Source organism: Grampus griseus (genome assembly GCF_964374135.1).
Source record: "Grampus griseus genome assembly, chromosome: 8".
NCBI lineage: Eukaryota > Metazoa > Chordata > Mammalia > Artiodactyla > Delphinidae > Grampus > Grampus griseus.
In genome coordinates this window covers 97,501,317-97,523,708 of record NC_139002.1, presented here as the reverse complement: position 1 = coordinate 97,523,708, position 22,392 = coordinate 97,501,317, and the positions used below count along the sequence as shown (strand labels likewise).

The 22,392-nt window shown below is 47.5% G+C and overlaps 1 protein-coding gene across 14 annotated transcripts in view; it reads right to left on the bottom strand.

Moving 5' to 3' along the window:
• The window catches only part of MADD (MAP kinase activating death domain), a 38,913-nt gene that overhangs the window by 1,275 nt on the left and 15,246 nt on the right, over positions 1-22,392 (bottom strand). The window contains exons 16-34 of one of the 14 annotated variants that reach the window (XM_082659156.1): positions 22,300-22,359; positions 21,839-21,941; positions 21,310-21,496; positions 21,062-21,212; positions 20,540-20,746; positions 17,650-17,750; positions 16,957-17,067; positions 16,490-16,648; positions 13,894-14,002; positions 13,557-13,619; positions 13,201-13,321; positions 12,992-13,097; positions 11,789-11,899; positions 10,032-10,139; positions 4,802-4,966; positions 4,485-4,557; positions 4,241-4,347; positions 1,983-2,052; positions 105-151 (exon numbers count right to left, since the gene is read on the bottom strand). In XM_082659156.1, the coding sequence (XP_082515282.1) occupies positions 105-151; positions 1,983-2,052; positions 4,241-4,347; positions 4,485-4,557; positions 4,802-4,966; positions 10,032-10,139; positions 11,789-11,899; positions 12,992-13,097; positions 13,201-13,321; positions 13,557-13,619; positions 13,894-14,002; positions 16,490-16,648; positions 16,957-17,067; positions 17,650-17,750; positions 20,540-20,746; positions 21,062-21,212; positions 21,310-21,496; positions 21,839-21,941; positions 22,300-22,359 (2,159 nt within the window). The remainder of the gene's footprint in view (positions 1-104; positions 152-1,982; positions 2,053-4,240; positions 4,348-4,484; positions 4,558-4,801; positions 4,967-10,031; positions 10,140-11,788; positions 11,900-12,991; positions 13,098-13,200; positions 13,322-13,556; positions 13,620-13,893; positions 14,003-16,489; positions 16,649-16,956; positions 17,068-17,649; positions 17,751-20,539; positions 20,747-21,061; positions 21,213-21,309; positions 21,497-21,838; positions 21,942-22,299; positions 22,360-22,392) is intronic. The other 13 variants (XM_082659162.1, XM_082659163.1, XM_082659157.1 and 10 more) reach the window with 13 other exon arrangements.

Below are 22,392 nucleotides of genomic sequence, written 5' to 3'. Positions count from 1 at the left end.
AACCATTCGTAACTGCCCCTCGCCCTGTGCTCTCAGAAGCCCACCCCACGCCTGCTGGCACGCCCCCGGGAGCCCTTCGCAGACTGGCCTGTCGGCACACTCACCATTGGTGTCTTGTACTTGTGGCTCACCACTTCTTTAATTTCAGGAACTAAAACCGGACGGGCAAGAGACAAAACAGAAGGTTCAAAACTAAGAGCAATAGCGCCACACTCCCCCAGGCGGCAGCGCCCGGCACCAGGGTCCCCTTCCCCTGTGGGCCTCACTCAGCCCCGGCCGGGTGAGAGGACACTGGTCCCGACTCCTCAGCCTGACATCTGAGGTCTGCAGTGGCTCCTGGCTCCATGGCCACGACTCTACCGACTTTGAGAGCCCCAGCACAGGAGCAGGCTAGTCTCTCACCAGCCTGGTCGCTGCTACCATCCAGGGCCCGAGGACCACAGCTGACATTCCCAGGTTTTGGCTGGGAGGGAAGCACTGCCTCTAGCCTGTGCCTCACCTTGCTGAGACACCCGAGAACTCACCCCTGTCGCCAGCCCCATGCTCTGGTCAAGTTAAACACGTTCCCTCTACTCCCAGCCCCTGCACTGAGGGTCCTGAGGCTGGATGAAGAAATGGCACGATACTAAACCCACCAGACTCGGAAGTTTCCTTCCCTGATGGCAGGAGAGGCCCAGGCCTGCCTGTGTGAGGGAGAGCGTCAGAGGGCTCTGGAGCAGACACACCGAGCAGAAGAGACAGGTGAGTACAGCACCCGGGGAGGGAGGTGACAGGGAGCGTCAGGCAAAATACACACGTGTCCACAGCCCGGAATGCGAGCCTAAGAGTCACCCCGGCCCCAGCCATGCAGGGGTTCTGCTTGGCCAGAGGAAGGAGTAAGGTCCCCCAGCCTCAGCCATCATCATGGCCCCTGGAGACGGGGAGCAGGGGCATGGCATCCCCTGGGGGCCAGAAAAGGTAGGGTGAGAGTTGGCCACACCTTCTTCTGACCCTGGGAGGTAGAATTCAGGGGGCCCCAGGGTTAACAGGGAATAAACTCATCAAAGGTAGAGCAATGAGCCCAGGTCCTTCTCCTGAGTTGGAAGACTCCCCCAAACGTCTCTCTGGCAGGAGAGAGAAAGGAGCACACGGGAGAAAACTCGGAACCAATGAGCCAGCGCGAGGGTGGACGAGGTTGGGAAGGAAGAGGGTGGGGAGAGAAGGGAGGAGACAAGTTGGTGATGCGAGCAGCTGGCTTGGGCGAAGGGAGCCTGCCCACCCACCGCAGGGCCCAAGGCAGGGGCCTGGGGAGAGGCAGCACGGCGAGGTCACTTTACCTGCTGGAGAACGAAGGTTTTCATAGCAGCGATGAGGGGCACGAAAGAATGAAGCACAAACACAGCAGGAACTCAAAGCCCCAGGGTGAGAACCCAGACACCACTCAGTCAGCGCTTGGCTGGGGGGGGAGCCTAGCTCCCGGCTTCCAGCTACCACTGCCCTCTGCCTCTGAGGCCACTAGGCTCGCCTGCCCCCTAGAGTGAGCCTGCCTGCACCGCTGCACGCCCTCCTGCAGCCCAGAGGCTCGATGGACCCTGGCGTGGCCCCAGGGTGGCTGGACAGAGCACTGGGCTGCTAGAGGGACCGAGGCAGGCGACATGAACACAGCAGAGCTAGGGAATGGCTCGTCTGCTCTGCCCCACCAGCTGGCCAAACAAGGGAAGGTGGCGCTGCTTCGAGGAGCCTCTTCACTACCAGCGCTCATCTCTAAGCCCGGCGTCTAAGCCACTGCTCTTCGGGCCACTCTCAGGCAGCCACCGACCGACTAGCTTTCCCTTCTCCTCCCTTCTCTCAGGTCAGGACTCCCTCTTCCTCCCTATCACTCCTGCTTCTCCTGACCTCTCTGCAGAGGCTCTTCTTCTCTGTCTCTAGTCCCTCCTCTGGAGCTCCGAGGTTTGAGTTACTGCCATGTGAGTCCAGACCTAAGAGCAAAATAGTGTAATTACCAAATTCCTCCAGGACAAAGACGCCTCGAACTGTATTGCACTTTTTAATGTGATTCAGCTCTATGAAAACCTGCAAGAGAGGGAGGGAGGGAGGGAGGGAAGGGGTAAGGCCCAGAGGCTCCCCCACTGCCCCGCAAAGCCCACTCTCCCAGCTATAGCCCCACCCACACAGAAAACCTATTTCCCACAGGGAGGATGGAAGAATACACACACACACAACTCAAAAGCGCTAAGAAGCGAAGACGGCAGAAAGGGCATGTACCTTCCGCTCCTGGCCGGAGGAGAAAGCATGGGAGAGAAAGGAAGGTGTTAGTTTTAACCGTCAAAGCCAACGCAAAGGCCCCTCTGCTGGCCTGGGCTGCCTGCCCACACCCTCTGCCCAGGGCAGTGCTTGTAGGACACTGTGCCCCAGGGGCCCCCCCTCAGCCCATCAGCTCTCTACCCTTCCATGCATCCTCCTCCGGCGCAGAGGGCTGGCACGGGCGCAAAGCTCCCCTCAGACTGTCCTTGGGAGGGAGGTGTTGGCATCTTCCTTGAAACAGGATTCAGGCTCTCCCAAGAGTATGTGGTGATTGGTAGTACTAACAGCAACCACTTGTGAGCACCTGCTAGGAGTTCTACAAATACTACTTGTTTGTCCTTACGTCTACGTGGCGCAGGATATAGTATCACCCTCGTTTTACAGATGAGGACACTGTGGATCAGGAGGTTTATTTGCCCATGGATGACGAAGCTGGGCTCCAAATCCAAGTACGTCCTGACTCCAGAGACCATGCTTTTCCCATCTGTTACCCCACACTGCAGAACTCCACCGGGGGTCCAATGCTTCCTCAACTCCAGCTGACTGTTATGTGGTAGAAGACAGACCCCAAGGCCATTATCTCATCATCAGTCAGGGTTTGACTTTCTCTCTCTCTTCAGGATCTCTCTTCTGGGGCAAAGCCTTAAACTACAGACCAGCTTGTACATACTTTGTAACGGTTAGACGGTAGGTCAGTCCAAAGGGGGTGTACCAAGCGGGAAGAGGGCATCTGGGTGTCATTTAATGAGATCTCTTCTTCAGAAGGTGAGGCATCAGGGGAGGCCACAGCCCTAAAGTGCAGTCAGAAGCCTGGTCCCCGAGAAGTGCTGGCACCTTCATGGTCTAGAAAAGTCCTTAAGTCAACCCCTCTTTGGGTGGACCCTAAGGTCTTATTAAGTATACTATTTAATGTATCACTGTGACTAATCGTAAATATACTACTGCAAGTATACTGCCAGGAAGCCTGGGCAGCTGTCTCCCATCACACCAAGTTGCCCAGCTGGATTCCTGAAAGAAGGAGAACTAAAATGGCAAGTGGTAGGAGGAAGCCCCAGAGTCCAGATGTTCACCGCCCCTGAGTGTCTGCTGCCTGGCCAGGGGCCGTGGTCGCGTCTGGCTCAGGGCCTCAAGGAGACGAACCAGGACATCAGGGGAGGGGGAGGGAAGGCACTTGTGTGAAGACTCAGGACAGGGAGCGGACCTGGGATGACGCGCTGGCCTCAGAAAGGGATTAGCTTAAGGAATGTCCACTGAGAGAAAAAGTAATGCTGTGTTAGAACCAAGAGAAACGACAGTCAGCTCCTACGGTGGGGTCACAATGAGGGCAAGATGGGTCCTGAAGGGCTCCCCAGTCAAAAGAAGGGGAGTGGGGCCTGTGGAGCTGGGGACAGAGTGGGGATGTTCAGAGGAAGGAAGAGAATAGGAAGAAGAATCGGCAGGAAAAAAAAGGCAAATAAACACACACACTCCAGATGGGACAGACACAAGCCAGCCACACACACACACACACACACACACACACACACACGCACGTGCCGCGCTTCACGCGCACCAGAAACACGCGAGGGGATCAGCCGGTATAGACTCTCAAAGCAAAACCACCAAGCAAAAGCACACCCTGGGATAAGGGAAGGCGGACACTGTGCAAAGAAGGGCCAGGTGAGACGCTCCCACTCACACTGTGCTGAGTCTAATGGGCAGGGGCAGCCGGGCCACCATGGCTCCCTCTCTCTCCCCTCCTCCCCGGCACAGGCTCCCTGCCGCACCTTCCGGGTGGTTGCCAGTGTCACTGCGCCCTCCCCTCCGATTGTTCTCTCCGATCCAGCTGCTCCAATTCTCTCACTAGCCCCGGAGGCCTCTCTCACGCTCACTGGGGAAGCACTGGGGACCTGGACACTGATCCTACTGCAGATGGAACACCGGGGCTGGGAAACCTCATGCTGCCACTTGCACCTACCTGGTTGTGCATGAACTTGAGATTGATCCCTTCTAGGGTGACCTGCAGCAAGCCACCCTCGCCAGTCTTCATGTCCTGCACAGGGAACTCGCCACCCAGCTCCGGCCCTGTGGCGAGGGAGGAGGTCGTCAGCTAACTGGAAGGTGGGGAGTCCCGCCGCCTGACCTCCTCATCAGGCCTCCACCGCTCAGGACGGATGAAAACCAACAGAAGGCACGCGCCCAGGGAGCCGTCCTCCGCTCACCAGGTTTGATGCTCTGCTGTCGGGCGGCAGCACGCTCCATGCTGTCCTTCACGCAGTAGTACAGCTCCCGACACTGCGGCACAGTGGGGAGAGCTGTCCTGTCGTACAAGCTCTCCAGGCTCCCCACCCTCTACTCTAGAATGGCTGCTGGAGGCCTGGGCCGATGCCAGGACCTCAGAGACAGCTTTACGTGTTCCGCGCCACAGCCAGAGGCCAAAGTGGGGCTCCAGCGTGGATTCTGAACGTTAACTTCCCTGCAGGAGCTCCGCACTTTCCCTCAACGCCCAACCCCCAACGCACACCGAGTTCACGGGTACCTTCTTAGTATAGAATTTGTTGAGCTGGGTCTCAGAGCCGTTTCTACGCCACAAGCATAGCACCTTGGTCTTGGGACAGTAGGTCATGTTGATGAGCTTCTCATACCACCAGCGCTCGTACACTGTCCCGATGTTACTACGCAGCACCACGCAGTCGTCACACACCTGCAGAGGCACACGGGGCAGTCGGTGGCCCTGGTCTCTTCCCACCCCAGGCCACACTGCACGCTGCTCCCCACGGGGAAAGATGGGACAACTGGTCCTAGGAGCATCCCCAAGGTCAGGTTTTCTGTCTTATGCTCAGTCTCTCTTACGTGGAGACACAAACACTGAACTGCTGGACACATTGTCCACTAGTAGGTTTACCGACAGAGGAGGAGCCGTTGAAAGGAACTTGTGGGCAAGGAAGGAGGCTCACTTCACTTCAGTCAGTGTTCATTACTTCTTGCGTGTTCTGGACTTAAGTACGCAGAGGATATCTTATGCCTCCACCTTACAACCTTAGGAATCATCGCTATGGACAAGCACAAAGGCAGGGGATTAGGGCAGACTTAACCAAGGAGAAAAAAAATGGAACCAACACATTTTCTAATCCTGGCTCGGCTCTAGTTCTGCCTAAATCTTTTCAAAAGTTAATTACACAAGTGACACACGGACATTGCTTATTGCAAAAAAAAAAAAATTATACTACACAGGATGATATAAACTAAAAGGCAAAGTTCTCCACGTCCTCTTCTTGCTCAACATTCTCCCTCAGGTGGACACACCTGTTCGTATGCCTTCAGTTATGGTGGAGACATTATAGCACGATGGGTAAGAGCACAGGTCTAAGATCAGACTACCTGGATTTAGATTTAAGGCTGTCTCCTTACTTAGCTGTGTCACCTTAAGCAAGTTAATCTCTGTCTATATTTCCTCGTGTGTAAGATGGGGATAGTAATAACTTCATGGAGTTACTGTGAAGATTAAATAAGTTAATGTGCATAAAATTCTTAGAATCGGACTTCCCTGGTGGTGCAGTGGTTAAGAATCTACCTGCCAATGCAAGGGACATGGGTTCGAACCCTGGTCCGAGAAGATCCCACATGCCGTGGAGCAACTAAGCCCGTGCACCACAACTACTGAGCCTGAGCTCTAGAGCCCGCAAACCACAACTACTGAACCCCCATGCCACAAGTACTGAAGCCCGTGCACCTACAGCCCCGTGCTCCACAAGAGAAGCCACTGCAATGAGAAGCACGCACACTGCAATGAAGAGTAGCCCCCGCTCGCCGCAACTAGAGAAAGCCTGCACGCAGCAACGAAGACCCAATGCCAACCAAAAAATAAATAAATTAGTTAATTAAATAAATGTTTAAAAGAATTCTTAGAATAAAGCCTGGCACATAGAATGTACCCTGGAGTTAGCTGCTATAACAACAATACAACTATGATATAAGAAATATAACAATAATTATTATGACCACATTGATGATTCTCACATCTTTCTCCACATGAGACCTGTCTTCCTGAGTCCTGACCTCTCTCTATCTGGATGTTTCACTGGCAGCACTTCAAACTCATCATGTCCAAATCTGAACTCCACATCTCCTCCTGGGCAGCTCCTCCTTCTAAGTTCCCTATTTCAGTAAATGGCATCACCGTCTCCCCCCGCTGCCCAGGCCAGAAATGAAGGAGTGATGCAAGACTCCTTCCATCAAGTCCCACCATTCTACCCCAAATACCCCTGGAACACACTTCCCCTCCCCGACTCCAGCCATCAAGTCCTACTCTTCTTCAAGTCTAAGCTCAAAGGTCACTTCTGAAGGTCGCCCACGACTCCCAGACCCTCTGCTATGTATTCCCATAACACCTGCCCCCTGAACATCTCGCAATGCTCATTATATTTTATGACACTGGGTGTTTAATTATCTGACTTCCCCAATGGCTTGTCAACCCTGTTAGGACAACAGAAACTATGTCTCCCTTATTCACTGATATAACCCCAAACCCAGCAAACGAGTGCCTGGCTATGATATGCGCCCCATAAAAATTAGGTGCATGAATGAGGAATATACAAAATTACCAGTTTTAATCTACCATCTAAGACTTTACTGGGGCTCAAAAGCTTTAGGAAGAAGAGGGCCAACGTAGCTGAGTAGGAATTAGAAACTTGGATTCTAGCCCCAGTTGAACTCTGTGGTTCTCTCCATGTGGAAAATGGAGAATACCACTCCACTTTCCATAACCCTCTAAGAACACGATGGAAAGGAGAGGGACAGGTGTTTAGAAGAACATATGATTTCTAGGCTAGAGAGACGATGGTAACAATGTGTCATACCTGCCTATGCTGCTGGTAGAGGTGTAAACTGGCATAGTCTTTGGGAAGGCAATTTGGCAAAATCTATCAAAACCGTAAATGTATATAAGCTTGACCCAGAAATTTCACACTAAGAACCTATCCTATAGAAATTCTCAAGGGAGTGTGCAAGGATTTATGTTCAAGGATAGTCAGTGAAGCGTTGTTTAAAAAAAAAAGTGGGAGGGACCAGTTAAATAATGACACTTCCATATAACACCTCATGGTTAAGCATCCATCAAAAACAATAGAGACAGATTTCTATAATATGTAGACATATTATAGGTATGCCTGTGATACATTAAGTGAAAAAAGCCAAATTATTAACAATATTTGTAGTTTGATATCACTTTTATAAACACTGAAACAAAATTCCATATAAGCTATATTTATACAAATATGCACTTTTTTAAATCTGAAAGGATTCATGCCAAATTCTTTAACGGTGGTTACCTCTGAGACATGGCACGGGAAGGAAGTAAAGGAAAATTTTTACTTTTTACTTTATTTTTACTTCTATATGGTTTGAAACTTTTATGGCATATACTCTATTACTTTTGTAATTAAAATAAAAGGCAATAAAGATGATTTTTTTAAGTCTTTGCAAATTGCTATCCAATTACTCATGCAACCAGTAGGCTGTGCTGAGAACAGCTAAATCTGATAGCATCACGGTAGCCAGGCACTGATGGAATGAGCAAGGTACCCTTGCTTTGCAGTACAAGGGGGAGCATCTATGAGATGATGGACCCACCCCATGCTCCAGGGCCCTTGTATGAGGCTCCCTGTAACAGTGGTGAGAGAGAATCCTATACTTCAAGGAATCCTCTGGAGAAATTTACTGTGGTGCAGATGCCCTAAGTAGCCCTCAGTTCTGATAGGCACCTAGCCAAAGTCTAACGCTTCAAGGTGACATGAAAATGACTCCCTTCTCAGCTACATCATCATGTATGTTTCTGCCTCAGAGCAGAAATCCCACCCTATGTTTGACAAACTACCACTTCAAAAAGCTGTGAATGTGAAAATCAAATTCAACTAAGCCAAAAGGCAGCAGAATATTAGCTAATTTCACTACTTTATAGAGGAGCAGTACTTGGTCCCTAAAATTACTTAGAAAGAGATCCATTTGAGAATTAAAAACACAGAAATGAAGAAAACATGGCCAATTTCCTTTACAATACTGGATTAAGAAAGGGTTTTTCTAACTATGACTCAAAATCCAGAAGCCACAAAAGAAATGACTGATTAATTTAACTACACGATTAATTTTAATTAATTTAAAAAATCCTGCATGGTGAAAAATACCATAAGCTAGGGACTTTCCTTGTGGTCCAGTGGTTAAGACTCTGTGCTCCCAATGCAGGGGGCCCGGGTTTGATCCCTGATCAGGGAACTAGATCCCACATGTTGCAACTAAGATCCCGCATGCCTCAGCGAAGATCCCACATGCCTCAACAAAGACCGGGAGCAGCCAAATAAATAAATAAATATTAAAAAAAAATACCATAAGCTAAATCAGAAAACTAATGAGGAAGTTTGCAGTGGATAGGTCAGGTTGCCCACATGTGAACCCGTTGATCACTAGGACAGAGCCAACCATATGAGGCGACAGGAAGTATACAGCACCACCTCTTCTTGCCAAAATCCTGAATCTGAAACTGACCAAATCTCTAGATTGAATTACTAGCTTGTACAAATACAAGTGATAGAGAAACATGTTAAACAACACTAAGGAGATGCAATCAGCAAAAAATCTAAAATGTAATAGGGCACATTTCTTCAACAAAATAAATGGCAACGTGGGAGAGAAACTATTATATGTTAAGAGATACTTTAGAGTCATATCAACCATAATTATAAAGGCATTTTCCCTTTGACCCAGCAATTCCACTTGTGGAAATTCCTGGATAAACCTGTACATGTGGGAAATGAAGCAGGCACAGCATCACCCGGAGTCGCGCTACTGGCAACAGCAAAAATTTGGAAGAAAATCAAGGGTACGTAAATGCTGACTGGGTATATAAACTATGGTACAGTCACACGGCGGAACACTATACAGCTGTAAAAAGAATGAGAAAGCTCTTTTTGTAGTGATACAGAAGATCTCCAGGCTAAGTTTAATGAAAAAAAAAAGGTACAGATCAGTAGATATTATGTGCTACCTTTAGGTAAAAGAGTAGAAAAATAAGAACTTAAGCTCATATTTTATTGTGTCTGCATAGAAAACCACTGGAAGATACAAAGTGGTTATAAATAAAAGTGGTTACCTCCAAGAGGAAGGGGTGAGGTGGATGGGAAACTGAGTGGAAGGGGATAAGAATGAGAGCAAGACTTGCCAGTGTATACCATTCTATGTTGTTCTGACTTATGGACAATGTGACTATGTCATCTATGCAATCTATATATAAAAGAAATGATAGGGATGGACTTCCCTGGTAGCACAGTGGTTAAGAATCCACCTGCCAATGCAGGAGACACGGGTTTGAGCCCTGGTCTGGGAAGATCCCACATGCCGCGGAGCAACTAAGCCCGTGAGCCATAACTACTGAGCCTGCGCTCTAGAGCCCGCGAGCCACAACAAGAGAAGCCACGGCAATGAGAAGCCTGCACACAGCAACAAAGAATAGACCCCACTCACTGCAACTAGAGAAAGCCCGCGGGCAGCAACGAAGACCCAACACAGCCAAAAATAAATTAAAATTAAAAAATAAAAGAAAAGATAGGGAATCATCTATTATATTAATTTATTTGCATAAGAGCCTAACAATTTAATGATAAATGGATCATGAAGATGAATGAGATAAGTGGGGAAAAATATTCTGGCATCAGTTCTAGGAGTTCCCTGTGACTCTCAAATATTGCTTTGGGCCCCTAGCATGAACCAGCACCTACCTCCATGAAAAAGATATCTCCATTTGTGTCTGTCCCCGCATGTACCACAAATGTCTGCTTCTTCATGTGCCGGCTGCCACTGGACCGGATAGAGAGATCTCGTCCATTCTGAGGAAAGAGAGATCCTTTAGGGACAGCCAAACATCCCTCTCCCACGGCCCTCTGGGCCAAGAATCCCTCATTCAGCAATTCAATTCTTATCAGCTTCCTTAGAGCGGCGCCATCTGCTGGCCACTGGCCGCCATGGATGTGTTCTCAAACTTCCTGGTCTCAGGACTCCTATCCATTTTAACTTTATTGATGACGCCCCAAGAACTTATGTCTTTGTAAGTTTTACTTATAGGTATTTACCACACTAGAAATTAAAACTGAAAAAATTTAAATGTTTATTAATTCATTTAAAAGGAATTAATAATTCATTAATAAATCCATTACATGATAACATAAATAACATATACTTTTTAAATCATCGTATCTTCCAGAACAACAAAAAAAATGTGGTGAGTGGCACTATTTTACATTTTTTGCAAATCTCTTTAATGTTTGGCTTAATGAAAAATAGCTGTATTCTCATATCTGCTTCTACATTCAATCTGCTGTGACAAGTTGCTTTGGTTGAGGTATATTAAAGAAAATCTGACCTCACAGATACGTATCTGGAAAAGGGAGGAGTATTTTACTAGGCTTTCCAGATAAATATGCACATTCTTCTTTGATGCTATACCAGAACCTCAAGAAGTTTCTTAAAGTTAGTAGCAGTGTGTAATCTGAAAACACATCAATGAACACTTTGTCCTTTGTTACATTAAAATCCATTTGTCTGCGTTACACTTGGAGTGGATCTTTTATCCACAGTTGAATTTGTAACATCACACATCAGTCATCTGGAAAATACTGGTTCGCCCAGTTATGCAGCTCTTCCAAATGTTGATGCATTTCATTACACAATATCAAAAAATCACATTTATCATCAATCTCACTGGAAAAGTCTTTAAATATTGGGAAGCTTCATGCACAAGAAGTTTGCCAAATACCCAACTCCAAATAACAGTAATGTTAGTCATTCTTTCAAGTAAAAATGATGTCCCATGACTGGCTGCAAAGCTGTCAGTTCACCTTGGAATTCAAATCGTCACAAATTCCCTTTCCTCGAAACAATCATATTTTCATTTGCAGCAATATGCTTTATGTATATTTCTCATTTTGTCACATAGAATACTAAGAAGATGTATAATCACTGATCAGATTGAATAAAACTGATGATTTTAACTGCATCATCAAGGACATTCACAAGTGAAACTGGCTTTTTGTTTTGTTTTTAACTGAGAGTGTGTGGAGGTGGGGACACCAGTACGGTTTGGTGCCACCATCTTCACCGTGTTCAGGCACTAGTGGTTTTACCCACCATTGCATTTGCACCCTTAGTGCAAATGTCAACCCAGTAAAAAAGGCAAACAACATTTTAGTATTATCATGAAAACAGTATTCACCTTGTGGATCCACAGGGGTCCACAGACCACACAAACGTTGAAATGGCTGCACCGGGATGGTTTTAGTGCAGAGAATCCTATCACAGAACAGAAGGGCAAAAGCCTCATCTAGAGTCAAAGCCCTATTTTCAGAACTAGGGATTTTGAAAACATACGAGCCAAGAAATGACCTACGCGGAAGCCTCTGCCTTAGGCCATGAGGCCCACGCCTGCGAGGCTGACTAGCGCAATGCAAGGGAGCCTAAAGGACGGCCCAGGTGTGCTCACCAGGTTTGCCAGCTGGTCAAGCACTTCGTTGATTTGCTGGCTGTACACAAGCCCAATATGCGACCTTCCCATCAGGCGCCTCACCTTCTTCCGGATATCATTCTTATTTACCTGAAAAGCCAAAACAGGATCTTAATATCTTTCCTCCTGAGAAAAGTAGAATTCTAAAAGACCACATCACTGAGGATAAAACATTCAACTGTGTGTTCTGCCAACAGTCTGAGGAGAAAAACCCTGGTTCTGTCTCCAGGTGGCTTCTGCAGAAAAGTGGCTCTTAGAGAAGTTCTGGTTTAAGTGGACGGGGACTCACGGGGACACATCCTCCCTAACCCCCCAACCAATACCATAACATTCACCTCTAAAAACCCCTGGGGCTCCTCAGAGTGTGATTCTTAGATAGTAAGACTTAAGAGTAGCAATGTTCTTCACTCAGTTGTCACCAAGACACCATCTTAGGGTTAAAGATCACCACCCTTTCCCAACCAGAGTTTAACTGGTACCCCTGGAGTTCAAGAGACCCTTAAACAGAAAAGGAAACAAACCAAGAGTGCCTGCAGGGTATTCTCTGCATTTGATCAACTAATCCCTTCACATTTAGAGAGGCTGGGAGAACAGGAGGAGGAGAAACCCAGGAGCTCATTCTCAAAACAACTCTCTTCTACCCACCAAGTCCCTTTCAGAACAGGACTCTTCTATTTGGTAACACGGTTCTCCCACAGCTGTAAAAACCAAGTATAACCAAGTCAAACTAGAACCTACCATTGCTTTTTCAATGAGTAGCTCTTTTTACATCTATGGCAAAGTCTATATGATAAAGGACTAATGCTGAAAAGTAAATTCTGGGCATTCTTTCTAAAGTTGCAGAGCCTACTATGTAAAAAAAAACTTTTTTCCACTGTATTCTGTAGGGAGTTCTACAGGCATCCTAAAACTATTCAGCAAAGGAAGCCCATTTAAAATTCAGAATAAACAAGTGGCATGCAATCATCAATTACCTTTACAACATTCCTTAGCACAACAGCCCGGCAGCTTCAGATAAATGGATCATGTGTGAGCTGCAGAGAGGCCTCAGACTTTCAATGAAGAAGAGAGCCCCAGCAGGATGCTCTGACTGCTTCCCAACTGCCCCAAGATTTAGGCAACAGGAACAAGCCTTGCCCTCCACTATCAGCAGTAGCTGGGCGTAAGCAAAATAGACATTACCTTCATCAGCAGCATGTAGGAGATGAGGTTGTGCAAGAGCGTGGCCAGCAAACGATCTTCATCATCCTCTAGGCGCTTCCGGTCATGTTCTCCTAGGGACAGGTACCTGAGCAGGAGACCAGGACAAGTCAGCCCCCAGGTGGGAGAACACAGAATTAACTGGGAAGAGGCTGAATTTGCATTTTCCCAAGGGTTTCTAAGCCTCATACCTGTCTATCATTTCCTGGGGACCCTGGTCCATACCCATCCCTTCTCTCTCCAACATCACAGCATCTAAGAATGCATCTTCCCAGAACTGCATTTGGTCCCATAAAGTAGAACGCTCTTTGCCTGTGTGGAAGAGAGTTTTTTTAGGGGCTTATATAACATATAAAGAATATGGCTGCCGAACTAAAACAGAGTAAATTCCAGAAAAAAGGAAGTCATTACAAATTCCAGGGCAAAGGAAACACGAGGCTCTTCACCCCAGATCTAACATTCCTGCCACCAGCCCCAGCTGCCTCCAAGTGAGGCCCAATCCCTCCCGAGGAGGAGGGATGAACAGCACACAAAGAAAGGTGGTTACTTATAGAAAAGGTCTCCATAGCGGCATCCTCTAACTGGTCCCACATCGATCCTTTGTCCCTTCCTGCCGATTTGTGAGCAGGAAGGACCATGGTAGCAAGAAAGTAAAAGAAGACAGAAAGACAGAGGCTGTTGGTTAATACCAAACTTCAGTCTCTTCTAGTTTTCACCCACTGTTTCTTCCCCAGTAAGTCGCTTGCTTCAGATATAAAAATGTCCTCTAACGTCAGCACTGAGACCAGCAAAAAGCCAAGCAGCTACTTGTTCAGTGCCACCCTCTTCCCGGGCTGAGTCCAGCTTCCTTCCAGTGCAAGTGGCCTTCGCAGTCTATTTCTCACCTAGGAGTCCCTCGTAGAGATAGACTCGCTGGCTTACATCTTCAGAAAAGCGAACTGGGCTGCCCACCAGCTTCTCCTTTACACTTGGCTTCAAGCTGTGGGCTTTACCCTAGAGAGAAGAGGCAACAGGTCAGCTGCCAGAGGGAACAATGAATAGGGGCAAAGGAAACCAAGCAGTTCATTAAGAGGCTCACACACACTAGGCACCATCATTAGTCACATATATTCCAGTAGCCCTGCCTTTGCTACTCTGCTTGCCTCCATCAGAAGTCAATCTGATAATCCTGCTTTCTGTTACTGCCTCCCAAAACATGCAAGCAAGTTTTCATTTCTACTTACCTTTACCCTTTAGTCTCTGTAAGATTCTTTCCTCTTCAAAAAAAAAAAAAAAATTAGGTAAATTCTCTGTAGCAGCGTGATGCCGTGAAAAGAACACTGGGTTTGAAGTCTAGACTGAGCAATGTTCAGATCCCTGACTCTTACTAGCTGTGTGATCTTAGGTACAACGCTTAGCTTCTCTGAGAGTCATTTTCCTCACCTGTAAAAGGTTATAATACCTACCCAAAAGGACTATTCTCATTTAATATGAGAAAATACATATACATCACTTAATAGTGCCTGGCACATGGTTGGTATTTGATAAATGTTAAGTCTTCTCTTCCACCATCTCTTAGAAATATCTTCCCACATAGAAATACCACTAACTTCATCTACCACTTCTGCAATATTAGACTTTCTATTAATTCAAAAAAGATCTTCGGCTGGGTGAGAGGTAGTTTTCATGCCTGCTTCACAACACATGCAACAGCATAAGCAGAGAAGCCACTGAACAAAGGTTATCATTAGGCAATACCTAATTAGTGTGTCCAAATGCCAGCTTCCTGGTTCACAGCACAAGACTTTGTTCAATGAACCATATTAACCTAAGATAATTAATTTCTTACCAAAATAGCCCTTTTTGAGCCAAGAAATTTAGGTAACTGCTCTCAGCGACACAACTGCACAAAGAGCCTTGCCCAGAAGTACAGGAAAAGTAAGAATTTGGCCCAGGAAGGTGCCAGGAAAGGTAGCACACGGCTGAATGGCTTCTTGCGAGACTGCTACTCCATAACATCTATCTCAACCTCCAAAATGGAAGCACACTAGGAGGATTTAAAATACTCTTGGGGCTTCCCTGGTGGCGCAGTGGTTGAGAATCCGCCTGCCAATGCAGGCGACACGGGTTCAATCCCTGGTCTGGGAGGATCCCACATGCCGTGGAGCAACTAAACCCATGCGCCACAACTATGGAGCCTGCATTCTAGAGCCCATGAGCCACAACTACTGAGCCTGTGTGCCACAACTACTGAAGCCCACGTGCCTAGAGCCCGTGCTCTGCAACAAGAGAAGCCACCACAATGAGAAGCCCGTACACCGCAACAAGAGTAGCTCCTGCTCACCGCAACTAGAGGAAGCCTGCGCGTAGCAATGAAGACCCGACTCAGCCAAAAATAAATAAATAAAATCAATAAATGTATTAAAATAATAATAATAATAAAATACTCTTAATTAAAAGGGTCTGTTTAGACTCAGGGAGAGTTAAGGTCCATTAGCTTGAATGGCTCTGCTGACTCTCAATCCTATCCCCTACCTCCACCTTGGGATGTCACTTGCTCTATTAGAAACATGTATACAGAAGGCCCTGGCGGTGGGAATGATCACCAGTGTTAAATAATTTATTTCATTTCAATTTCGTCTTCCATTCTCCCCACAGACCAAAGAGAAGAACCTATGAGTTCGTGTAGAGAATATCCATTCTCAACTCTGCCTAACCAAGTGGTGAGTGTATCAGAACTCTTAAAGCTGCCTAAAGAGGCCTGTATACACTGAAGGGCAGTGGGTCTAAAGGCAAGGACTAAAAAGAATTCATTTAATTCCAACTGATCACTGGCTTATTGTATAACCTAGGGCAAGATCTTTTCTTCCTAACGCTTTGTTTCCCTCACCTGGCAGAAGAGATTAGTTGTAGCAATATACTGAATTGCAAACTTCTTGAACATGGGAATCATGCCTTATCATGCTTGTTTCTTTAGTACAGAATCTGGCATTTAGTAAATCACTTAATAGATGTTTATTAATGAAGGAAAGCTTCAAACATACTACATGAAATGAAGGAATATACTAAAATGAAATGCTATTTTAAGGTGCTATATAAATAAAGCAGTGACCAGAATAAAACTAGACTAGTCCATAAAAATAGGTAGACTGGTACAAAATGAGAGCTGCAACTGCCCTGACATTGCCATAAAGGCATCACTTTGCTTATTTTAAACACGGGGGTTACTACCACATAGGAGTCGAAGCCCTTATCTGACTGGGCAGGAAGCCTAACTCATCAATGATTCAGGAGAAGGTTCTAAAAGCCCCAGATCACGGAGTCAAATGACTCTGAAAAAAGCTAACTTAAGAGACATTTTCTTTAAAGTCAAATATATGAAGGTTATCCATTCCTTCCTTCCTCTTTTCCTTCTAATTGCCTCCTAACTTTTCATCCTTTTCTAACCCATCCCCATCCCACTGAAAAAAATGGTCTTCTTTTGTTAGTAAACAAACTTACAAAGATGGCACTGGTGGCAGAGTTGGTTTCAATTTCACTATCAGACAACGTGCCTCTAGAGCCTGCCAAGTGGGTGCTGCCCTCACCGCCTGGTCCATCACCTGCATTGCTGCTCAGGTCACTGTCCGCTCCAAGGGTCTCTCCAGAGCTATTACTCACCTGGAAAGGAAAAAAAGGTGGTAAGGGATATTCCCCAGGATGTGTCCCAGAAATGCCAAGCTGCTAGAGCTCTCTGCTACCATAAAAAAAGTATCCAACTGCAAAGGTGTGTCAGACAGCCTCTGGAAGTACCTTCTTTACAAGATGAGGAGAAGCCCTGGGTGAAATCTCGGGGTCTGATCCCACAAAGAAAGACCTGTGACAGGTAGACATCTCCACCAAGAGCCCCAACCTGACCTGAGACTAAGGACAGCCCCCAAAGCAGAGAGCAGCCCCCTTCTCCAAAGGGGGACCCACACCCCACCCACCAAGATGCCAGCGTGGTGTTCCCCTACCACGGTGCTAACTTCGGAGTCCTGACTCGAGCTTCGGATCATAACGGCTGGACTCACACCAAGGACAGAATCTGGATCAGTCCTCTGAAACAAGACACACGGACTCAGACACATTCGAGAGGTGTCCAATCTAGTCTCAGTTTCCCTAAGAAATACTGTATCTTCTTCCTTCTCTCCATCCCCACCCTTCTATTGTCATCCCTAGATAGGTCATGAAAAATGAACATTTTTCCTGAATATAAAATATATATGACTTACAGAGCGAGAAAAATAATGAACGTTAAAGAAGTACATGCTCACTACAGAAAATACACGAAAGAATGAGGAAATAAGAATAAGCCATAAACTTAGCACCTACGTTAATCTCTGTTAAGTCTTTAGCATACTTCCTTTGTCTTTTCTATGTATGTTTTAAAAATAAAATTTGAATCACACTGTATATAGCTTTGTAAACACTTTCCCATGTCACCAAATTTTTGAAAATACAGTCATTAGCGGATACTAATATTCTATTACATGGATATATTACACTTATTTCATCATTCCCCTATGACTGGATATTCATGTTGTTTCAATGCTGTGATTTTGTTCAGTTTTGATCTTAAAGAAGTATTCTGAGATAGCAAATTTTTAATGCTCGCAATCCTCAACAAGGCTGTCACAAACCTGGGGACCAGACGTCAGGCTCACACCACTGTCTGCGCTGACTTGGGACTTCTTCTCCTCTGTCTCACCAAGGTCAAAGGTGGGTTTGATTACTTCAGGCCCTGAGTAGGGGAAGACTTGTGTTACTCAGTACAAGAGGCTAGGGGCAGGCTGGCGAAGGGAGTGGGACAGCAGCACAGCCTGGCCCCAGACCAGTTCAGCATGTCCCAGTCACCTTTCCAGGGACTGCCACCCACTCAGGCCGCACTGGACGAAGTCCCCAGATGCCTTAAGAACCAAGTAGGAAAAATTAAACCTGGTCTCAAAGGGTTCTGCAGCCATTTTCTCAACCTGAGAAAATTTTGACCAAATCATCTTAAAGCAGAAAAGCTCCACAAACAAACATCGGAACCACATTCCACCGCACTCAGAATCAGAGAGCTTCACTCGTGCCTAAGACCCTTTAAGGGTCCCCAGGTCACTCTGCTTCCCAAACAAATATGTCTAAAGGGGCTAGAAAAGGAAGAGCCCAGTGAGATTAAAAAACACCAGCTGTTTCAGCGGACGCTGCCTACCCCCACCCTGCAGCTTCTGTGTTTGACATTAGAAAACCACCCCCGTATTTCCCGCCCGCCCACAATGGTATGGCAGAAGGACAGAATGACAGAAGGCAAGAAAGCGTGCCTAGGCAAGCCACCAGAGAGAGCTGGGAAGCTACAGACTCAACACGGAGGGACAGCAACCATCCCTGCCAACTGTGCCCACAGGCCTTCTCATGGGGTGAGGGAGACATCAGCCAATGAGGGGCACTGAAATAGGCAAACGTTCTCCCCACCAACTCGGAAGCAATAGAGAACCAAGCTCTGAGGGATTTTACACAGGAGATGCCCTGATTACTGCCTGATTACTACAAGGGGAGGGGCAAGAAGCAGCCTACAAGCATATACCTGTGAGTCACATACCACCTACCTGCTTTCATTCCAAATACCCGCCCCCAAGAGCAAATTTGGGGTGGGGCTGACAAACGGAGCCTGCCCCAACTGGGCCTGGGGAGTTGGCAGGTATGGGAGACTTGGGAACAGGAGGGGGCATTTGTTCCTTACTCTGTGTTTCCAAAGCTTTTTGCTTTTTCACTTCCTGGTGCTTGTTCCACAATTCTACCCCAGATGCAATGTGAGCAGGAGAGAAAGACAGAGAGAGTCAGAGGCTGGTCAGACAGACGAAATGGAAACCCACCCACCCAAGATGATTCGGTCTCAGGCACAGGATTACAAATCAAGAGATAAAAAGAGATCTTCATTGCGGGGGAGGGGGGTTAAAAAAAAATCAAGAGATCTAACACCTTCCCCCCAGGTCAAGAACTAAATTCCTATCCTAACCTCCATGTGGCAGTAAAAATCTCACAGAATGTTAGAGCTGGCAGAGCCTTTAATCAAGCTCCTTCATTCTGGCAGGAGGAAACTGATCCCAAAGAGGCTGGAGCACCTGCTCAAGATCAGGTAGCTCAGGACCAGTTTAAACTTCCACCACAGCACGCCCTCTGCCAAGTGAGCTAGGCAACAGCAAATTTTAAAGATTCCAGATAAGACAGATGATTACCTCAAGCAGCCAAAGGGTTTCAGAAGCATGAGCACAAACCTGTTTGATTCACTGGATTGGAGAGAGGCCACTCAAGGTAGGCAGTTAGCATCCCTTCTTGTTGCTACCAAACCCCCCCAACTTACCCTCAGCATCAGTGCCTGCCCTACCAAGAGACCCATCTTAGCCAGTCATCGGGAAAAAGGCTTCTGGTAGAGGTGACAGAGAACACTAAATGGTCAAGAAGAGCATCTTAGCAGGGGTTAAGAAGAGAGAGTACCGATCATAGCAATTCTCTTCCTGCAAGAACTTTAGAGTCTACTTAGTGCAATCTCCTTGTTTTCCAGATGAGGTGATAGAGACCCTGAAAGGGGAAATGATTTGCCCAAAGTCACTTTCCTAGTTGGGGGCAGATACAGGACTAAAACTCCAGACCTCCAGACTGGCAGGTCAGTACATTTTCTAGAACATCACAACAGGTAGGAGAAAAGCAAGGTTGACTGCCTCTAGGACAATATTTTGCTGGTTAGAGAAACACAGCTCTCCTAAGAAGGAAACTGGTTCCTCATTACCATTTATGGGAGCAAAAGGCAACTGCTAATGGATGTGGCAAAGAGGCACCGGCTAGAAGCACATTGCCCAGGGACCTAGAACCCGAAAAAGCAAGACACAATCTAGATGACTCAAGGTCAGGCAGGGAGTGAGTCAAACAGAGGTGACACCCAGAGAGCTCACCAAGGCTCTGCCTTAGTGGGAACGGAGAAACACCAAACGTAAGCAAGGTCTAATCAAGTCCAGTAAGGACATGTTTAAAGAAAAGCTGACTCAGAACTCTGTACCTCCAAGTCCAGAACCCAGGGAAATGGGGTTGCCGGACATGCCCCAAAGGAGCAAATTTGAGGGCAGCATAATGGTTGGATGGGGGAAAACTGGCTTTAGAGACCCAGACAGTCACAATTTTTAGCCCAAAGATGCATCTATGAACTTCCTTATAGCTTCCAGGAGCTCATGTGGCCTCTCCATTACGTGAAGAAATCCAGATGCAAATAAAAGAGAGGGACGGGGAGTACAGCTCAGACTCCTGCACTAAGCCTCGCTCGGCCCTCTAAGCAAAACTGCCATTCTTCCTCTAAGATGTAGGTGAGGGTGGCTGTAAATGAAGCATAAGGGATAGAGAAGTATAAAGAAATGCCATTAGAAAGGGACACAAACCTATTTTCCTGTCTACAGAGCAAAGCATGGGGAAGAGAAAGGCGGGATTCTGGATGAACTGAAAGGAGGGAGGGACATTAAGAAGCCAGAACTCCTCTGCCACACCCAACACAATACACACCGATAGATGCTACAAAGTTCTCCTCCTTTAGACTTCTGGTGTCCAGTTCCTTGGGACTCTTTCCTGAGGCACTTGGTGCCCGAGGTCCCAGCTGGGGGACTCTCAGCTGTGCCATGGCCTTTGGGTCCCCCCGCCAAGCCAGGCCAGGATCCTTGCCAATTGGTGTATTTACGCTCTCTGTTGGACTTCTCTTCCGCTTGTCTGGTTCTGAGGAAAAGATCAAATATAGGAAGAGGTCAAAAGGGACAGTGAGTGAGAGTCAAGGTGTGGGAATGAGGTGGGAGAAGCAAGGATAGAGGAGGATGTGGAAGGGAAGAAGTGCAAGGAAAGAAAAGCTGACATCGTTCTTTTCCGTGACAGAAAAACACCCACTACATACATACACGCACTAGAAAATAAAATCCCAAAGCCTAACAGGAAGCAGCTTGACACTGCAAAACTCATCAAGGGGCCGAGTTCATTCTTTCAGAGAAGAGTGGGAGAGCCGTGGACAGCATGCTGCCTTGCTGGTCCGATCCCTACCTTTACTATAGTAGTGGGTCTGGGCGATCTCCAGAAGCGCAAAGATGCTGGCCATGCCACCCAGACCTGCGTGGGCGTAGGACTGCTCCAGACTGAGGACCGTGCACTTGAGCAGGTCTAACATGCCCTTGTACACCTTCCGACCGATCTCCTGCAACAATAACCCAGGGGCAAGAGTTGGGACAACTGCCTCTGGCGCCCATGTCCCTCTTCCCAGTTGATTCCAACTCCCAACCCCCAGCACTGACCACATCTGGGATGATGTCCTGCTGGGCCTCGTCCTCTGACTGCACCGTGCGGCTCAGCTTGCTCAGGACAAAGACTCTAAGCTGCTCGCTCTCCAGCAGCCGTCGCACCTTCTTCGTGTTGAGCCAGCCAACTCCCTGGCCATCCAGCACGCTGTGCACCACCTCCTTCAGGAACTGCTGGTTCTCACTGGAGGGTCCACATACCACTTCTGTGGTCACTGGCTCCTTTGCAGAGCATCTCCCCCTTTCACCAGGTTAGATGTTTGCCTCCAAGGGCAAAACACAAAGCCACGTCTCCAAACATCCAAGTCCACTGCAAACCCTACCTCTCCAGGCGGCCTGGTTTGCCCGAGCGCCCACCACTGCTGGTACACTCTGCTCAGCACCATGAGCTATTCCTGCCGCATGGGGATTGCGTCAGGAGGGGAAGGGATTTCATTTACCCACTGAGAGCTTCCCTCCCTAGTGTTTGGTACAAGGATCACTACCTCTATCTGAGAACTTTTACAACAGCTCTGCCATTTATTACCTAGAATTGCTGGATCGACCCTGAGGTGACGGAGGCTCTCTTTTCACTGTTGGGCTGTGTTTAATGACCGATGACTTCTGGTCCACTAAGGCCCTCCTGTTTCCTACAGCCAGGAAGGTAGAATGAGAGATATCACAACTGTAGTCAGGTAGCTGGTGTCAGCACAGCCCTGGGTAGCCGTGTTCCACACCCACTCCCTGGCAGGGCTGGCTGAGGGCAGCACTGGGGCATCACACATAGGTAGAAAGCAGCCATGGCAATGTGGAGGAAGTGGGCATGGAGACTCAGGCCACTCCACATGCACCAGCAGCGCACCCCGTGGGCAGGCGTGGGCATCCCGGGGCACGGGGCAAGTCAGGTCACTCGAGTGATGCCGCTTGCTCCATGAGGAGGATGGCCCTCAGGCAGGCACAGGAGATGCTAGGAAAAAAGATCATGCATAGCTCACGGGCAAGACCCACCTTCACCACTCCCGGGGCCGGCTTCAGTAACAATCTCCATTAGAGTATTTAGCCCAAATACTGGGACACAAAATACACAATTAGTAGGTGCAC